Source organism: Leucoraja erinacea, chromosome 8 (genome assembly GCF_028641065.1).
Source record: "Leucoraja erinacea ecotype New England chromosome 8, Leri_hhj_1, whole genome shotgun sequence".
In the NCBI taxonomy this organism is placed as follows: Eukaryota; Metazoa; Chordata; class Chondrichthyes; order Rajiformes; family Rajidae; genus Leucoraja; species Leucoraja erinaceus.
The window spans coordinates 48,250,479-48,270,248 of record NC_073384.1 but is presented as its reverse complement, the minus strand read 5'-3'; the positions used below and the strand labels follow the sequence as shown (position 1 = coordinate 48,270,248).

The window sequence follows — 19,770 nt, the reverse complement described above, 5'->3', positions numbered from 1 at the left end:
GGAGTCATCATTACTACACACTTTGGGCATAAATTATTTAGAAATGTTGGGAGCTTTTCACGGCCTTAAGTCATATTGCTTAGGGTTATCTCACCAGCATGTGAGATTACAAATTGATAACACCACTGTGGTAGCATACATCAACCACATGGGTGGAAACAAATCGACATCATGTGACAATCTGGCAAACAAGATCTGGCAATGGTGTATCCGCAGAGGAATTTGGATATGAGCTACCTACATACCAGGTAGACAAAACTTAGTGGCAGACACCAGGTCACGCAAATTCAATGAGAACATCGAATGGATGTTGGACAAAAAAGTATTTGCTAAAATTACAGCACGATACGGAACACCAGATGTCGATCTATTCGCATCCAGGCTTAACCACCAAGTGCCAAAATATGTATCATGGGAACCAGATCCTGGGGCAGCAGCTACAGATGCTTTTCGCTGCTTTGGGGGGAAATTGCTCTTTTATGCATTCCCTCCCTTCTGCCTCATCAGTCGGGTACTAAGTAAGATAAGACAAGACTCTGCGTCTGGTATCTTAATAGTACCCGATTGGCCTACCCAACCATGGTTCCCAGTGGTACAGGAGATGATATTAGAACCTCACATCACAATTCAACACAGACCGGATCTACTGGTAAATCCAGCAACTAGGACAAGTCATCCTTGTCATCGTCACATTAACGTTTTGGTTTGTAGAGTGACAGCTCCTTTATTACACCTGGGCTTAACAACGAGAGCTATGAACATGATCGCTGGAGCCCAACGAGAGTCATGAAAAAATCAATACCTAGTATATATCAGAAAATGGCACAGGTATTGCAACCAGAACAACATTATCCACAGACCTACGAACATTCAACCGGTATTGGAATTTCTGGTAATTTACACCATGACGAACGACTTACGTACAGCGCCATCAACTCTGCCAGAAGTGCCCTGTCTACCTACCTCTGGAGAGAAACGGACGGCAGCCTGTGGGGTCACACCCTTTGGTAACCAAGCTCATGAGGGGCATATTCAATGCTAACCCTCCTAAGGCCAGATATTCCCATATATGGGACGTTGGCATCATTCTGAATCTACGAAGGAACTGGACTCCAGCCACTAGCCTGTCATTACAGACTTTGACCTTAAAAACGGTCATGCTGATGGCATTGGTCACAGCACAAAGGGCGCACCCTACACAAATTGAGGCTGGATAACATGACCAGTTCGCAGGGAAATTTACATTTTTACATCCAGGAACTGGTAAAACAGAAGAGACAGGGGTCGGCAGGCCTAAAAGTGATTTTCAATAACTACCCTGCAGATGAGCGACTGTGTGTGGTAACACATCTAAAAGAATACATTAAACAAACCAAAACCATCAGAGGCACAGAAAAGGCACTGCTCATTAGCCACAGACAGCCTCATAAACGAATAACAAAACAGACCATTTCCAAATGGATAAAACAAGTACTTACTAAAGCAGGTATAGATACTAATTGTTTTAAATCTCACTCCACCAGGGCTGCAACTACGTCGGCAGCATACAAGTTGGATGTTCCATTGGATCAGATCCTCAAGACGGCAGGATGGTCATCAGAAGGAACTTTCCGTAAATTTTATAATAAACCAGTGGAGGAAACTGGAACCTTTTCAAAAACTATTTTAAGTTCTGTAATATAATTTGTCCCCATGAATATATGGGGTTTTATGATTTCTTTTGTTAATAAATTTGGTTGTTGCATCTACATGCCGTATGGATGTCGAATATATTTCTCCCCTATACCAAGTCAGATGTGTGTCATGGACTCGTCCACGGCAAGAATCACAGAGCTTTGAAATCTTCATGGAGTCCCTCACGTGACTCCGAAATAAAATAGTAAGATTAAACGAGAACTTACCAGTTCGAAGTTTGATCTGTATTTTATGAGGAGTAACGTTGAGGGAATACATGCCCTCCGCTCCCACCCTGGATCATAAACTTGACTGGTATCTTTTTCTCTAATCTTACTATGTTTAAGTCATTACAGGTATCTGTGATTCACACCGCTGCTTTGAAGATTGATGCGCATGCGGACTAGCGGGCTCTTCATGTATTCCCTCAACGTTACTCCTCATAAAATACAGATCAAACTTTGAACTGGTAAGTTCTCGTTTAATCTTACTATTTGTATTTATTTTGATCCAATGGGTAACTGCAACTACAAGCCCATCCAAAATTGTTTCCTGTGGTATTCTTGTGGCAGTTCCAATAATTGCAAAATCTGGATGTTTATTACAAACATTAACAAGGGCACTGAAGAATTACCAAATAGCAGGAGGATGGGCTGTTGGGGACTTTTGAGATATTCATTATGAAGGGGTGTTATTTCTCACACTTGCGACCTGCGTCCACTATCTTTATCCGCTGAGTCATTGTTGTTGACAGAAACCTGACATCAGTCTCAAGAAGGGTCTCGACCCAAAACGTCACCCATTCCTTCTCTCCAGAGATGCTGCCTGAGTTACTCCAGCTTTTTGTGTCTATCTTTGGATTAAACCAGCATCTGTAGTTCCTTTCTACACATCTTTGCATGCAATGAACCCCTAGTCTGCCAACTGTTCTTCAACTCTCTACTGTCAGCAAATTCTTGCTTGGTAATGACGGTTTTCATTACCCAGAAATAAATTTCTGTGCCAATTACTCTAACCACTGTCTAGATATTCCTCCTCTTGGTCGCTAGCTGAGGTCAGCTCAATGCCATCTTCCCAAATGATTTATAGCTTTGTAGCTGGTAGCAAACAGGATGAGAACTAAATAAAACAATATTTACTTAGGTTTTTATTCTGCACTTTCAATCATAATAATCTTCAGAGCAATGTTATAACATGATTCATGTCAGTGGTTGGACAATGACTTGCCACATAACCTGTCCACACCCTCAATAATCTGTGTGGTATGTGCTGCAGGCAAATTATTTTTCAGTGCTATGTTATATAACCAAAGTTACATCACGTTGTAACTTTCCCTAACAATTAGGTCAATATTCGGTGTTTTTGCATGTTAGAATTTGGCTTCTGAATGCAACCCACACCATGAATAAAGATTCCTTGTGCTACAGAACAGAACTTTCACAACGCGATGTGCTATGAGTCATTTTCAGATAGTTTCTGTTTGTTTTGGAACTGTCAAGTGCTGCCATAAGGTTAACCTGTAATATTAGCTCCGTTTTCTTCTTTCCACACATACTGTCTGATGTGCTGGGTAATTCCAGCATTCTCAAGTTCACAGCTCACTAAAGGTGGCAGCAGAAGTAGGTAGGGTGGCAAAGAAGGCATGGGGTATGCTCACCTTAATCATAATCATAATTAAAACCATACTCTATTAGCCAAGTATGTTTTGCAACGTCCGTGGAATTTGATCTGCCATACATTTATATCATTAAAAAGCAACAAAACACCCAAAACACCTTTTAACATAAATATCCACCACAGTTACTCCTCCACATTCCTCACTGTGATGGAAGGTGAAAAAAAGTTCAATCTCTTCCCTTCTTTGTTCTCTCGTGGTCGGGGGCCTCAAGCCTTCCGTTGACGGACGATCTTGGCTCCCGTAGCCGACAGAGATCGAGCCCTCTGCATCGGGGCGATCAAGCTCTCGCATTGGGGGGGAAATCTCAGCTCCCCCGCGCCAGGCGATCGGACCCCAGGTCAGGTCTGGTCGAAACCTTCTGCATTGTTTGGAGCTTCCCGACATCGGTCTCTACCTGAGACTGCGAGCTCCTCGATGGTGTAACCCGCAGGCTGCGGTTTGAGCGTAGATCCCAGGCAAGGTATCGGCTCCGGTGTTAAGTCCACGTCCCCGCGGTGGGGCTCAAAGTCAGTCCCGAGCAAGGCCTCCAGCTCCATGATATTCGGCCACAGAGCGAGCGACCAGAGATATGATCAGGAAAACAATCACATCTCCGGTAAGGTAAGAGATTGAAAAAAATGTTTCCCCGACCCCCTCCCCCACCCCCCACATAAAACAAACCATAGACCATTAACACATACTTTTAAAACACGCTAAAAATAACCAAAAAAATGGACAAAAAGACAGACTGTTGGCGAGGTTGCCATCGTGCTAGCGGCATTGAATATAAGAGTAAGGAAGTTATGATGCAGGTCTATAAGACTTTGGCAAGCTTTGTAAAGGGTGCAGAGCAGCATTACCAAAATGCCGCCAGGATTAGAGGGTTTCTGCTACATGGAAAGAACTTGGATTCTTTTCTCTGGAGCTTCAGAGGTCGAGGGAAGACGTCATAGAGTCATAGAGTCATAGAGTGATCCAGTGTGGAAACAGGTCCTTCAGCCCAACTTGCCCACGCCGGCCAACATGTCCCAGCTACACTAGTCCCACTTGCCTGCCCTTGGTCCATATCCATCTTTCCTATAACATGGTGCCCAGAACTGAACACATTATTCTAAATGCGGTCTCACCAACGTCTTATACAACTACAACCCGACCTCCCAACTTCTATACTCTATACTCTAACTGATGTGCCAAAAGCCTTTTTGACCACCTTATCTACCTGCGACTCAACCTTCAAGGAACCATGCACCTGCACTCCTAGATCCCTCTGCTCTATCCCTCCCACTCCTAGATCCCTCTGCCCAGAGGCCTACCGTTCACTGTGTAGGTCCTGCCCTTGTTAGACGTCCCAAAATGCAACACCTCACACTTCTCAGTATTAAATTCCATCATGGCCTACTCCTGCACCTATATTCTATGTTTCTATATCATATCATACCATATCATCATCATATCTATCTATATTTAAAACTGTATGTGTGTGTGTGTGTGTGTGTGTATATATATATATATAAGTGTGTGTGTGTGTGTGTGTGTGTGTGTGTGTGTGTGTGTGTGTGTGTGTGTGTGTGTGTGTGTGTGTGTGTGTGTGTGTGTGTGTGTGTGTGTGTGTGGGTGTGTGTGTGTGTGTGTGTGTGTGTGTGGGTGTGTGTCATTTTGCCTTAGGAATGTATCTCCTCGAAACCCAGACGCAAAAACACAGAGATTTTTACAATTTTGGTAGGGATTTAATTTACAATTTCATAAATGCACTCCTCTCTAAATTCGGTCAATTATTTCCCCAGATTTTGAATAACGTTGTTCACAAAACTCACTTTTTAAAATATAAGATTAGATTAGATTAGATCCTTTATTTGTCATTCAGACCTTTCAGTATCTTCATTCCTGTTCACAACACATACATCTAATCTGAATGTCCGGTAATGTGGGGGTTTTGACACCTTTAAACATACTACCAAAAGAACATTTGCTGCAGTTATGTCCTTTGGCCATCTCTTGTCAGTTAGTGTAATATTTAACCTGTAAGTTGGGTATAGTCGGTTTTAACAGCTATTATCATAAAATGCCTATAGAAATTTCCTTGCAACCTGTATATTTTGTTGTGGATAAATTATGTGTGAAGCGAGAGTGTTTCTGTACCAATGGCAATAACGATTCATGCTATGGTCATGTCATGGTAATCTTCGGTCCTTCACAGAAAACACGCTTGCATCAATCTGTCGTGTGCATGGTTAAGCATATATGTTACTATGGTCCAGGATTTATTGACACAGGTTGATCATACGCTGAATAATCCAACCACATTTTAGTTTGGAAGTGGAAAAAGCTAATAGAAATTGCATTCATTGCAATGTGTAAAAAGAGTTGAGATACTGTATTATAATTTTGCTGCATGTCATTGTGGTATATATCATGTCTTGATTGGTGAATGTGTTTAGTTTGTGACTTTATTTGAAGCAGAAATAATATGTGAATGCTTCATTGACCATAATTCCGACTGGTAACTACGCACTTCGTCTGAGCACATTATCGCACGCCTCATGCAAACCGCCTTAAATGACCACCTAAACTGTCATTTGGCAACCTAAAAAGCTGCCTAGGTTGCCCGGATGGCCACAGGAAAAAAAAAATTAAGTGAGAGCCCTGCCATGTGTAGCACTGGTTTCTAACGCATTGACCATAAATCACCTGCTAGTTTCAATTTTCACTGACTGAAGTGTAAAGGGCTTCAAGTCTGAAATCGTGCCCGATCTGGAGTCCCATCTGAATCATCCATTTCTAACTACGTCACATATTTGTGCTATCCCCTTACAGATAGTACCGACAAAGGTCAGAGCATCACACCGACCGCGGTGTCAATTCAGCCAACCCACCTGCAATTTCTCTTTGCGTCCCCTTTTTATTTTGGTTTACAGAGACAGCGTGGAAACAGGTCCCGCGGCTGTTACAGTTATACAGGACATTGATAAGGCTGCATGTAGAGTATTGTGTTCAGCTTTGGTCACCCTGTTGTAGGAAAGCTTCTTCCCTACAGCCATCAGGCTATTAAACACAACAACAGATAAGCTCTGAACTGCAACAGACTATTATTATTATTGCACTATATTTGTTATTTATTGATTATATGTGTGCATGTTTATACACACACTGAACTTGTTTTCTTCTCCCATTATGTACTATGTTTACATATTCTGTTGTGCTGCAGCAAGTAAGAATTTTATTGTCCTATCTGGGACATATAACAATAAAACACTCTTGGCTCTTGATCAAGCTGGAAAAGGTGCACCCATGGAACTAGTGTGAATCGGTGATCGATGGTCCGTGTGGACTCGGTGAGTGGAAGGGCCTGTTTCCATGCTGATTCTCAGAACTAAACTAAACTATGCCAAGGCTGGTGGATGGGATTAGCAGCATTTTGGTTTGTCACAAATCTGTTGACTCGATAAGCTGAATCACTTTCTCCTGTTGACACCAATAAATGATTACGCCCTCATTTGTGCCCTGTTAATGTAATAGTGGAAACAATGATCCACGTATAATCTTCGTGTGAGTGTGTGTGTGTCTGCATGCGTGTAGGGGAGGATATGGTGTGGATTGGGGCAGCACAGTGGCTCAGCGGTAGAGTTGTTGTCTTACAGCGCCTGGGACCTGGGTTCAATCCTGACTCGGGAGTTTGTATGTTCTCCCTGTGACCACGTGGGTTTCCTCTGAGTTCTCTGGTTTCCTCCCACATCCCAAAGACGTACAGGTTTGCAGGTTAATTGGCTTCTGAGCCTAGGATAGAACTGGTGTATCGATGTTCGCTGGTCAGCGCAGATTTGGTGGGCGGAAGGGCCTGTTTCCACGCTCATTCTCTAAACTATGAGTGGAGAGCTGGAAAGGATGGAGTAATATGACCTTTCTGCACGTCTAACAACTTGGGGCAAAACACTGAGGGACTTTCTAATGGCTCTCGTTTAAAGGATTTTCCCAAGAAATATTTATCTTTTATCAGGTACTGAACTTTCAAAGTTTTTCTGCTGTTACTTGTCCATTTGTACACCTGCAATTTGCAAAGAGGGCAAGTGGTATAGGCCAATATTTTGTTTTTATTTTGCATTTATTTACATTATGTTGAAAGAGAAAGGGTAAGAATAGATTCAGTAATTATCACATCCGTGCACATTTAATGAAAGTAACTATGTGTGAGGTGAACTTGCATGGAGTTGGCAGATAGTCCCATGTCTGGCCTTAGTAACTTTCCAGCTCAAAAATGTAGTAGTGATAAAACTCAAGGTCTGAAATTTACTCTGGTATCTGGTTTTGCAAAGAAAAAAATACGGACGGCTGAAAACAACATATTTATTTCAGGCATCGTGCCGCACCTACCTTTTCAAAAACACTCCAGATTTCTGAACAAGTCCTTGAGCACAGCAAACACAAAGATATGCTGCTACAATGATAGTCACGGTAAACACTTTCATTAAATTGCAGTTCACGATTTCAGACCGAGTGTTCAGATTGCAAAAAGCAAGTAACTTGAATGTCAACACCAGAGGCATATCAAATATCTTAAGATTCATGCATGTTTGCTCAAGTTGAAGTATTGAAGAATACCTGCTTTTTGTGGTATCTGCCAATGACAAGATCCACCTGAGAAGTTTGGCTTCACTCATCACTGAATCGTTCACTATCCAAGGAAAGAGTCCCTCCATATCCAAGTGGCACAATATTTTCAGCACCTGGAATATTTGACAAAGCAATTAGTTAAAAAAATATGCACATAAGCTGTGCTAGGTTTCAAGCAGACGCCAACGTCATTTATTTGAACACTTTTAGATTGTGCTCTTTGGTCTATTGGTTTAGTAAAGTGATCCATTTGAGTAGTCAATGAGAGTACTTTCAGCCACTGCTTCTTTCATGACTTTAAAATCTTTTTTGGAATAAATTTAAGCGATATAATGCGGAAATAGCCCACCGAGTCCGCACCGAACAGCGATCACCCCATACACGAGCGCTATCCTACACACTAGGGACAATTTACAAATTTTACCCACGCCGATTAATCTACAAATGTGTACGTCTTTGGAGTGTGGGAGGAAACCGGAGCATCCGGAGAAAACACACGCAGTTACAGGGAGGACGTACAAACTCCGCACTGACAAATAGATACAAAATACCGGTGTAACCCAGCAGGTCAGGCAACATCTCTGGAGAAAAGGGATAGGTGACGTTTTGGGATGGAACCCTACTTTAGACCCCATAGTCAGGAACGCACCCAGTAATGTAATGTAAGGCAGCAATTCTTCCGTTGCACCACTGTGCTGCCCTTAACTTACTTTGTTACATAAAACTAATAGGGTGGCTACTGTCCCATTTTGTTTGTAAAAACCCTATCCCACGGTACGAGTTCATTCCAAGAGCTCTCCCGAGTTTGCCCTGATTCGAACTCGGAGATTTACGGTAATGGCCACTTGTCTGTATTTGGGGTTCTCGTGGACATTTTTCAACATGTTGAAAAATTTTCACGAGTCTTCCCGTGTTTACCTGCTGTTAGCGGGTTTTCCCGAGTACCTGCCGTTAGCGGTACGAGTCGCTAAGAGACGCCCCGAGCTCCGACGTACCCGCGACGTTCATTTTCCGTGCTTACCACGAGTTTCTTTTTTCTTTAACTCGGGAGAGCTCTTGGAATGAACTCGTACCATGGGACAGAGCTATAAGGCTTCTAAATAAATTTGCAAAAGTTTAAATTTATATTTGAGATACTCTGTGATTCTTTAATTCTTAGCGCTATGGCGTGTTACTATATTGAGATAATCCCTCACCTTGGCAAGACATGCTGGGTGTTTTTCTTGCACTGCTAGCTTTTTCAAAGTGTCCTCAATTCCCGATAAGAGGAACAGTACATTCCCATCTGTCTCTCTGGCCTGGAGGAAATCTTTCTCTTCCAGCCAAAACAACACTGTCTCCAGGGTCAGCAAACGTACTTCAAGAAACTCTGAGTGTAGAAGATGAGGAAGGAATAGACGGGGCTGAACATCAGCACTTTCAGAAGCCAATTTGCAGATGGCATCCCTCGACAGTGACTTTGGTCGCAGAGAAACTGATTTTGCCACCACAGACAAAGTTAGCTTGGTGATGCTTTTTTGCCACTGAATGAGTCCAGGTGCTGGTAGAAACTTTTGATTGTCTTTAAATAGTTCTGACTCCAGTATAATGTGGTGGGCAATCTGCCAGAAGTCCAGAATCTGTGGGTCTGGAAGAAAGCATTTATTAGTTAGAGCTGCATTGCTATAATAGGAAGCACTTTGCTATGCATTGTCAGTTTAATACATTACATGATATTTTGAAAGGTAAATTTAAAGCAACATTCATAGATACGACCTTCTGACTTCAGATGGAGTACATGCCAAAATTAGCATTAATGGTGCAAAGTGGAAATGGTTGAAAGCTTCAAGTTGCTTGCGTTAATATTACCAACGGTCTGTTATGGACCAACCACATTGATACGATAGCCAGGAAGGCACACTGATGCATCCACTTCCTAAGGAGACGGTGGAAATTCAGCTTGTCCCCAATGACTCTTACACAATTCTTCAGCTGCACCATAGAAAGCACTGTCAGATTGCATCACTGCTTGGTTTGGGAACAGCTCTGCCCAAGAGTGCAAGAAAATGTAGAGTTGGTAGATGGACTCCAGTCCATCACACAGACCAGACTTCCCATGGTAAACACAAAATGCTGGAGTAACTCAGCAGGTGAGGCAGCATCTCCGGAGAGAAAGAATGGGCGACATTTCGGGTCGAGACCCTTCTTCGAACTGATTTCAGACTTCCCACCATTTACTCCATCTGCACTTCACACTGCCTCGGAAAAGCAGCCAACACAACTAAAGACTCATCCCAACTCGGCCATTCCCTCTACCCCTTGCTCCCATCTGGCAGAACGTACAAAAGCTTGAAAATGTGCATCACCAGACTCAGGAACAGCTTCTCTCCCCTCAATTTTCAGGCTTCTGAATGGTCCTTCCCTAAGCCAGAGTACTGTCTGATTCACTTCTACTGCATTGCAAGCATTGGACTTTGTCTATGAAACTGATGTGCTACAATGTTGGGACCATATTCTGCACTATGTACCTTTGCCATTACTATATCTATTGTTCTTGAGTTTGGCTTGATTGTACTTAAGTATTTGGATAGCCTGCAACACAAAGCTTTTCTCTATACCTCGGTGCAGGTGACAATAATAAGCCTAAAGCTATTATTGTGTCAAATTTATTTGGAAATGATTCCACTTCCATTCACCTACTGTAAGCTACATCAACCAATACATTTTGCACCCTTGAAATTAGGGCGTTTTTCATTTTGCCCACTCAGTGGTAACTTGTATCTATATCGTCACCCCACTCTTCTGAGTAGACTGAAAGATTACATGCTTGAGAACAGGGAGGCCTTTGATCAGTCTGAATAAGTGTCCCGACCTAAAGCGTCACCTATCCATTCCCTCCAGAGATGCTCCCTAACCTGTTGAGTTTCTTCAGCACTTTGGTGTTGTACTCAAGATCCCAGCGTCTGCACAACCTTGTTTCTTCATCACTTACTGGTGGATGATCACCCATGACGTGCCAGCACCAACCATTGTCTTGATGCCACCATCAGAGTAATATTGTTACTTGATACACCAATGGCATTTCTACCAGAGGGCTGTGAAGATCAGAAATGACACAAAGACCGATATTGAATACTTTTTTATTGTCACATGTTGAGAAGTCACAGTGAAATTCTTTGCTTGCATATCAACAATTTTTTTTAAATCTACTCTTGAAATGTTGCCACTTCTGGTAAACCTAGGTTTATTGCCCACTGCCAGTTTCCGCTGAAAAGTAGCGGTGATCCTTCCCCTTGAACTACTCCCTTGTTATTCTTTGTAACGGTGTGACGTGACTGCTTTAGAAAGTTAGGCCGTTACTTTAATTGTGAACCATGAACTCTGCTGAGTGACAAGTGATCCCAGAAGCAGCAGAGTCAAATGGGCCAAACCACTTCCTGCAATGTACGGACCTGGTATGAAATGATATGAAGTGAAAAAGGAAAATAAAATATCATACAGGATCTGCCAGTTACCCATTCTTGAAACTTGATCATTAAACTCCAAAGGCAACATTCCAGGCTATTCAGAGGAGACATTTAAGCTAAGTGCTTTTTCTAAAATGCTACCTGCATGTAAATCTCAGTTGGTAAATATTTCCCACTCCCCTTAGTCAGGAAGTTGGACACATTTCCACTATTTCCACCCTCAAAAACCTTTACAGCCCTAGCTTTAACTGTTCATGGACATCATCCCGTCTCTAACAAGAGTACCATTCAGGCAAGAGTGTAGTTTAGTTTTAAGATACAATGCCGAAAGGTCTTTCACCCACCGAGTCCACGTCGACCAGTGATCCCCGCACACAAACACGATCCTACACACTAGGGACAATTTACAATTTACGGAAGCCTATTAACCTACAAACCTGTAGGTCTTTGGAGTATGGGAGGAAAACAGGGAAAAGCCATGTGGTCACAGGGAGAATGTACAAACTCCATACAGACAGCACCCTAGGTCAGGATCTAACCTGGGTCTCTGGCGCTGTAAGGCAGCAACTCTACCGCTGCGCCATCGTGCCATCATCAAGGTAAACAGGGTGATGTTACCACTCAAACCTTTTTAGCAGACGTGGCTGTCCTGGAGATTGTTCGTTCAGCCGCCACAGGTTTTTGGAGTCCATTATCAACGTCATACAAGACCTGAAAAGTGGTGGAGTAACTCAGAGGGCCAGACAACATCCCTGAAGCACATGGGCATGTGACATTTCAGGTCAGGACCCTTTTTCCTTGTTTCCTCATACAAGACAATTTTGCTTTTACATGCAGGAACCACCACCCAATGTTAGCAATCATTCCTCGGACAAGCATTAGATGTTTTGGATTTAAAACCACCAGAGCCTTGTGCTGTTGAGGTTAACTCAGTTTGCTGACTACTTCAACAATTCTTGCTGATGTCTAATTCCTTCCCGTGTAGCCACCCAGAATTAAAATTGGAGTCTCAAAAATCCCAGGTCTAATGTTGAATTCAGATGTTTCCCAATAATGTAAAATGCCACAAACTCATCCCCCGCTTGACGTTTTGCAACCCACCACTCCCGCAATCCTCAAAATTACTCCCATTGGTTTAAGAAGAATGAAACAGAAAAGATCCTAACCGGGCATAAGGTTGATATAGAGTTCATATTAATGGGGAACAATCCTGAACGAGAGGACACAGTTAGAAAGGTAAGGGAGCAGTTAGTTCAAACAGGCACTTGGGAATTTCTTCACGAATCCCTGGAAATCTCTGGAACGTTATTGAATCTCTGCAAATCTCTACCCTGCGGAGTTGTGGAACCTGGATCAGTGAAGGTAATTTAAAAGGAGGTGGATAGATTTTTGAAAGGTGGGGGAAATAAGGGCTATGGAACACTGGCACACAGGAAGAGTTGCGAACTGTGGCAGATCACCATGATGTATTGAAAGGCAGGGCAGGCTAGAGGGGCCAAGAAGTCTACTCCAGCTCCTATATTCATGAGTTCCTGCGCGTACGGCGGGCATGGCAGCCTGTATGTCTCTTCCCAAAGTGACACGGATTTTCAAGCCTCTTCTTGAGATCAGCAGGGCCAAGGTTTTTAGTCAGACAGGTGATGGCGACCTACATGTCTTTCAATGTAATTTGTTCTCTCTTTGTAGAAGGGTTAACTGTTTTGATAATCAAAGATTAATATAGTGTAAATGCATTGTTTTTCAAGACATTCTGCACAGTTGGGCAGCACCGTGGGTGGCTCAGTAACACAGCGGTAGAGTTGCTGCCTTACAGCACCAGACACCCGGGTTCAATCCTGACAGAGTCTATGCGGAGGTTGTATGTTTTCCCTGTGACCGCGAGGGTTTTCTCCGGATGCTCCGGTTTTGTCCCCCATTCCAAACACGCACAGGTTTGAAGGGTAATTGGCTTCTGCAAATTGTAAATTGTCCTAAGTGTGTAGGATAGTGCTAGTATGCTGGGTGATCTCTGGTCAGAATGGACTTGGTGGGCTGATGGGACAGTTTTCATGTTGTATCTTTAAACTAAACCAAACTGATGAACAAACTATTTATTTCTATGCAGGAATATTAAAAACAGCAAACCTGTTAGCTTGGAAAGATGGCTGGGTGGTATTCAGTGAGTGCAACTTTATTGAGATTTGTTTTTATGTGTGTATTTAAGTTTGCATCAGATTTTGGGCCCCGAGGCATATTGAGCAACAATGATCGTCGTTCATCCACATGTTCTCAATGGAGAAGCAAGGCACAGCAGGTGCTGGTGAGCGAAGGAGGGCACAAAGTGCTGGAGTAACTCAGTGGGTCCGGCAGCACCTCATGGAGAACATGGGTAAGAGCCTGAAGAAAAGTCCCAAGCCAAATTCCACCTATCCATCCACGTTCTCCCGAGATGCTGCCTGACCTGCTGAGTTATTCCAGCACTTTGTGCCCTCCTTCTCTCATCAGCACCTGCTGTGCCTTGCTTCTCCATTGAGAACACTTTGGGCCTTTGGAGTTAAAAAGGCAACACATTCAACACTGTCCCCATGGGCAACTGAGGCTTGTGCTAAATCAATTGTGTATTGTCTATCCACCTCCTTGTAATTGTGTAAATCAGATTGAAGAATCCCAGTTGACACTCAGAGTTGAAATCGGAAAGTGTCCATTTAAATTATTAATCTGTTGCCAGATTATCGGGGAGGAAAATAAAGATTAGGTGAGAGAGGGGGATAAAAGAGACAACAAATGTTTTAATTGTGAATATTTCTAACAAGAATTACAATCTTCACAATGGGGGAACTCAGTGGGACGGGCAGCATCTGGGGAGAGAATGGAGAGTCCAAAGTCCAAGTCCGATCTGATCCAGGTAAGCCCCAATCTGCTACAGGCCCCCGACCCGCACTCATCTCCCCGCCCGACCGCCTCTGTGCTCTGAATGGGGGCACCTCCTGCAGCCGACCTTGAGGCCGCTGGAGGCAATACCCCGTGTTATTCAAACTTCAATGGACAAAAAAATGCGGAAATAAAGAACGGAAAGTAAAGCAGGCCAACAGGCTCAGTGAGCCACTGCCATTTTGTAAGATCCTGATTATGTTGTAGTTGGTCCTGTTTCCACCCGATCCATGTATCCACACAATCCAGACATTTGTCAATCAGGCTCGAAGGGCCAAATGGCCTACTCCTGCACCTCTTTTCTATGTTTTCTATATCCTTTAATATACATGATGATCAAGCATTTACTATCCTCGGAGGTCAGGAATTACAATGATTTACAACACTCTGTTCCAGGAATTTTTCTTCATAGTGGAAGAGAGTATAGTTCAGTTTAGCATAGAGACAGCATAGAAACTGGCCCTTCGGCCCACCTAGTCCGCGCCGACCGGCGATCACCCTGTACACCAGCACCATCGTACACACTAGGCACAATTTCTACCAAAGCTAATTAACCTGGAGTGTGGGAGGAAATCGGAGCACCCGGTCACCATGAGAACGTACAAACTCTGTACAGACAGCACCCGTAGTCGGGATCGAACCCGGGTCTCTGGCGCTGGAAGAGATCAACACTACCATTGTGCCACTGTGCCGCCCATGAGGTACTGAATAATTTCCTAACCATGTGTTCTCATTTTGACATTAATATGAGCTTACAGGTTAGAGTTTTATGAATGGAGCCGATGCAGATCGTGGAGAAAAATTCAAATTATATGATGCTAATTATGATCTCAAAATGCCGAAAGAAAGGGAGAAAAAGAGGATTACTCTTCCAAGTATATATTAAGTGAATTCTATCTGGAAAGTACATCATTAGGATATGTTTTAACTTTGAATATGAAGTATGCTGCAACTGAACAGCGAGAATACAATCCTTGTCCAGATTTACACCCAATAAACTAGCACATAGGCAAGATGTAGCGTGTTGGAAGGAACTGCAGATGCTGGTTTATACTGAAGATCGACACAAAATGCTGGAGTAGCTCAGCAGGACAAGCAGCATCTCTGGTGAGAAGGAATGGGTGACTTTTCGGGTCGAGACCCTTCTTCAGATGTGGGGAACTGATATCACTTATGCACACTTAGGGGTGCGCAAGGAAATTCACATTTTGTCTCTAATCGTTTAACCATTACAATCTGCATTACCTTGGGAGGCAGGGTAGATAACCTCAGAAGACTTATTAAGTAAGATCCCTTACATCACTTATCAACGACACACAGAGTAGGAGACTCAATAGGCTCCGGAGGAGTCATTACAGTGGCCTGTGTAGGAAGGAACTGCAGATGCTGGTTTAAACCAAAGATAGACACAATAGGCAGGACAGGCAGCATCTCTGGAGAGAAGGAAAGGATGACGTTTTGGGTCGAGACCCTTCTTCAGACATTAGTGACCTGTAATGGTCTCTAACCTTTAAATCTCAAGATAGAGCGCTGGAGTAACTCAGCGGGCCAGGCAGCATCTCTGTAAAAAAAGGATTTTCTCCAAAGATGCTGCCCGACCCGCTGAGTTACTCCAGCACTTTGTGTCTATCTACGGTATAGACCAGCATCTGCAGTTCCTTGCTACATTACCATCACATCGCACATGCTTTCACGGAAATTAGCTGGAGAATTAATTCATTTTCACAGTGAATCTCTCTAAATGTAATTGTGATTCATATTACAAAGATATTTGTAATCCACACAACATTCTCAGTTTGAAGATTTCCATGTTATAGCAATGATGGATGTGCAATAATCCGTGCAACAAAGCTTTCAATTCTGCCTAAGTAACACGAGTTTAAAATTGGGAATCCTTATGTAAACACTCACTGAATCACCTAGCAACACACAGGTGCAGCAAACAAGAGTCTTTCATAGAGCATGATATAACTTAAGGCGGCTATGGTGGTTAGCTGCCCTGGTTTATTCTTTGAGTCAACAATGTGCTGTTCAACTGTTGATTCAGGCATTGCATGCATGGCTGCTGAACTGGAAAAGAAGGTGAACAAGAAAGACAAGATCACACAGAATAAACACTGATGTACAGAAAAATACAACAGACAAATGCAAATTGACTTGAGATTTCATAATGACAGAAATAGAAATGTGGAACAGAGCCATTGACAGGCAGACTGTGAGAAAACAAAGAAAAATGAAAAGATACCCATCAAAAAGTTGACAGTGAAAAGGCGAGTCACAGCAGGCGCCTGAGAACTGAGGAAAGAAAACAGTACGGAAAATAAACTGCAAAGAACACATTTTTTCCTTTTAATATTCAGATGTACAGTACGTGCTGCTGGAAAGGTGGGCATTTATTGCCATTCCACAATAGCCCATGAGAAGGTGATAGTGTGCTCCCTTCTTGAATTGAGGCAGCCTGCAGGGGAGGGAATTCCATTATAAAGACACGATGATCATGAAAGGTCAATTATATAATTCCAAGTTAGGATGGTGCTTGACTCATTGAGGCACATGCACCTGCACCTGTTACTCTCAGCACTTTGTGGGTTTTGTAAACCAGCACCAAAGGTTTCAAAGGCCTTTAATTGTCACATGTAGCAATTAAGGTACAGTGATATGCGAATTACCATACAGCCATACGAAAACGTTAACATAAACATCCACCACAGCAGATTCCCCACATTCCTCACTGTGATGGAAGGCAAAAAAGTCCAATCTTTTCTTTATTCTCCCGCGGTCGGGGCTGTCAATCCATCTGTCGGGGCGATCGAAGCCCCGCAGCTGGCGATCAAAGCTCCCGTGTCGGAGTGATCGAAGTTCCCGCGTGACCAGAGACCGCAGACTCCGTGATGTTAAGTCCGCAACCACCCACGGCTGGGGCTCCGCGGTTGATCCCTGGCAAAGGGATCGTGGACTCCGCGATGTTAAAGTCCGGCAGGCTCCCCGCGGGGGAAAAAATTGATCTCCCGCAAAGGCTGCCAACTCCTCGATGTTAGGCTGCAGTGCGGACGGAGATACGACACCGAAAAAAATCGCATCTCCTTCGAGGTAAGAGATTAGAAAAAGTTTCCCCCAACTCCCCTACACATAAAACAAGCTAAAGAACAATAAAAACATACATTTAACACATACTAATAAAACACAAAGAAGGAAGGGACAGACAGACTGTTGGCGAGTCGGCCATTGCCGGCGCCACCAGACACTCATTAACTGAAAAGGACACAAAATGCTGGAGTAACTCGGCAGGTCAGGCAGTATATCTGAAAAACATGAATAGGTGACGTTTTGGGTCAAGACCCAGCTTCACTTTCTTATTTCTCTCACCCTTGGTGGACAGGGTCACAAATTTGAGAATTTTGGGATCAAGATTTCATCCAAAGCCATGATGACTATTCCTAATTTGACCTTGCCTATTGAAACACGGTAGATCCTGTCTCTAAGAATCCCTTTATACGAATGTGCCCACCATTGATGTCAGGCATATCACTTGTAGTTCCCTAGCTTTTCCTTGCTTCCGTTCTTAAATAACAATACAACTTTAACCAATGTTCAGTCTTCTGGAACTTCACCTGTAGCTAAAACGGATGTAAATACCTCTGCAACGGTCTCTGCAATTTCTTCCCTATCTTCCCACTACATCTGAAGATGCACTTGATCAGTCTCTGGGATTTATCCACCTTAATGTACTTTAAGCCCATCAATATCTCTTTGTTTGTATTTCATTCAGAACACCACAACTGATATCCTTAGCTTCCACTATCTTACGAGTCATAGTGAGTAATAGACGCCCAACCTGCCCACACCGACTAAGATGTCCCATCTACACTCGTCACTTCTGTCTGTGTTTGGCCCATACCCCTCCAAACCTAACCTATCCATGTACCTGTTTAAACGTTGCCATAATACCTGCCTCAACTACAGCAACTTGTTCCATACACCCACCACCCTTTGTGTAAAAAACGTTATCCTCAGGTTCCTATTAAATCTTTCCCCCCTCACCTTTAGGCTATGTCCTCTGGTTCTCAATTCCCCTACTCTGGGTAAGAGACTCCGTGTGTTTATGCAATCTATTCCTCTCACAATGTTGTACACCTCGATAAGATCACCCCTCATCCTGCTGCGCTCCAAGTCATTGAGTCCTAGCCTACTCAACCTCTCCCTATATCTCAGGCCCTCGTGTCTTGGCAACATCCTTGTAAATCTTCTCTGTACTCTATCCAGCTTGACAACATCTTTCCTATAACATGGTGCCCAAAACTGAACACAATACTTGAAATGTGGCCTCATCAGCATCTTGGCCACAGGATGAATCTCACCCATCTCCTGTATTTCCAGATGGCCTTGCTGATCTTTAAGTGGATCTACTCTCTCCCTACCTACCCTGTTACTCTTAATGTACCCGTAGAATCTCTTGAAATGCTCTTTTATTGTGCCTGCTAGATCCATCTCATGCCTTTCATGATGTTCTCCTGTGTTCCCTCTTGAGTGTACTCCCACACCTCTTGTACTCGTCGAGGGAATCGCTTGATCTTGACTGCCTAAACCTGACGTATACCTCTTTACAATTTCCTGACTGGAATCTCTATATCTTCTCTATATTTGGGGGCTTTCACAGTGGTAGAGTTGCTGCCTTACAGCGTCAGAGAAATGGGTTTGATCCAGACTATGGGTGCTGTCTGTACGGAGTTGGTACATTCTCTCTGTAACCGTGCGGGTTTTCTCTGGGTGTTCCAGTTTCTTCCCACACTCCAAAGACGTACAGGTTTGTAGATTAATTGGCCTGGACTCAGTGGGCCAAAGGGCCTGTTTCCACACTGTATCTCTAAAGTCTAAAGTATATCTCTCGGCAACCAGGGTTCCTAAAACCTGCCAGCCTTGTCCTTCATCTTAACAGGATGAGCTGTTGTCCTTGACTTGTCTCTTGTCCTTTCCGATTGCCTCTTTGACATGTTCTTGATAGCTCTTGTAAATGTCTCAGTGAACTTCTCTCCAGGATTTATACAAGATATTTTCTTCATTGTTTCATTTGGGATCACAACTACTTAATCACTGATTCAAGGCGTCTGTATTTTCTCAGCCGTAGTCTTTTAAAAACGGTGCACTTGGCTTGTGGAGGCTTTTGGATAACCTTGAATCCATTTATTTCAGTTGATCCATTGTATCTTTCAAATTATATATGTGGCTTTGGATCTTTGCAGCATAAGAATCGCAAATCATAATAGATTTAATTATCCTGTGGTCACCACCCCCCCAGGGGAGGAATTGTTTCAAATTTCCAACTGTCTGGGTCACTTACAAAATAATTAAGATCAGCCTTGATTCTTCAAGCATGATATTTACTCCAACAGTGAATCACATTATATTCAGTGAATTAAACTAAAATTATGATAACAATTTCGGACTCTGCAAATGTATTTTTAACTCTTCATACAA

General features: G+C 43.1%; 1 protein-coding gene across 1 annotated transcript in view; it reads right to left on the bottom strand.

Annotated features, from left to right (window-relative positions):
• The window catches only part of thada (THADA armadillo repeat containing), a 334,005-nt gene that overhangs the window by 59,503 nt on the left and 254,732 nt on the right, over positions 1-19,770 (bottom strand). Inside the window, exons 31-32 of the mRNA XM_055639660.1 lie at positions 9,136-9,566; positions 7,928-8,052 (exon numbers count right to left, since the gene is read on the bottom strand). Coding sequence (XP_055495635.1) covers positions 7,928-8,052; positions 9,136-9,566 — 556 coding nt within the window. The remainder of the gene's footprint in view (positions 1-7,927; positions 8,053-9,135; positions 9,567-19,770) is intronic.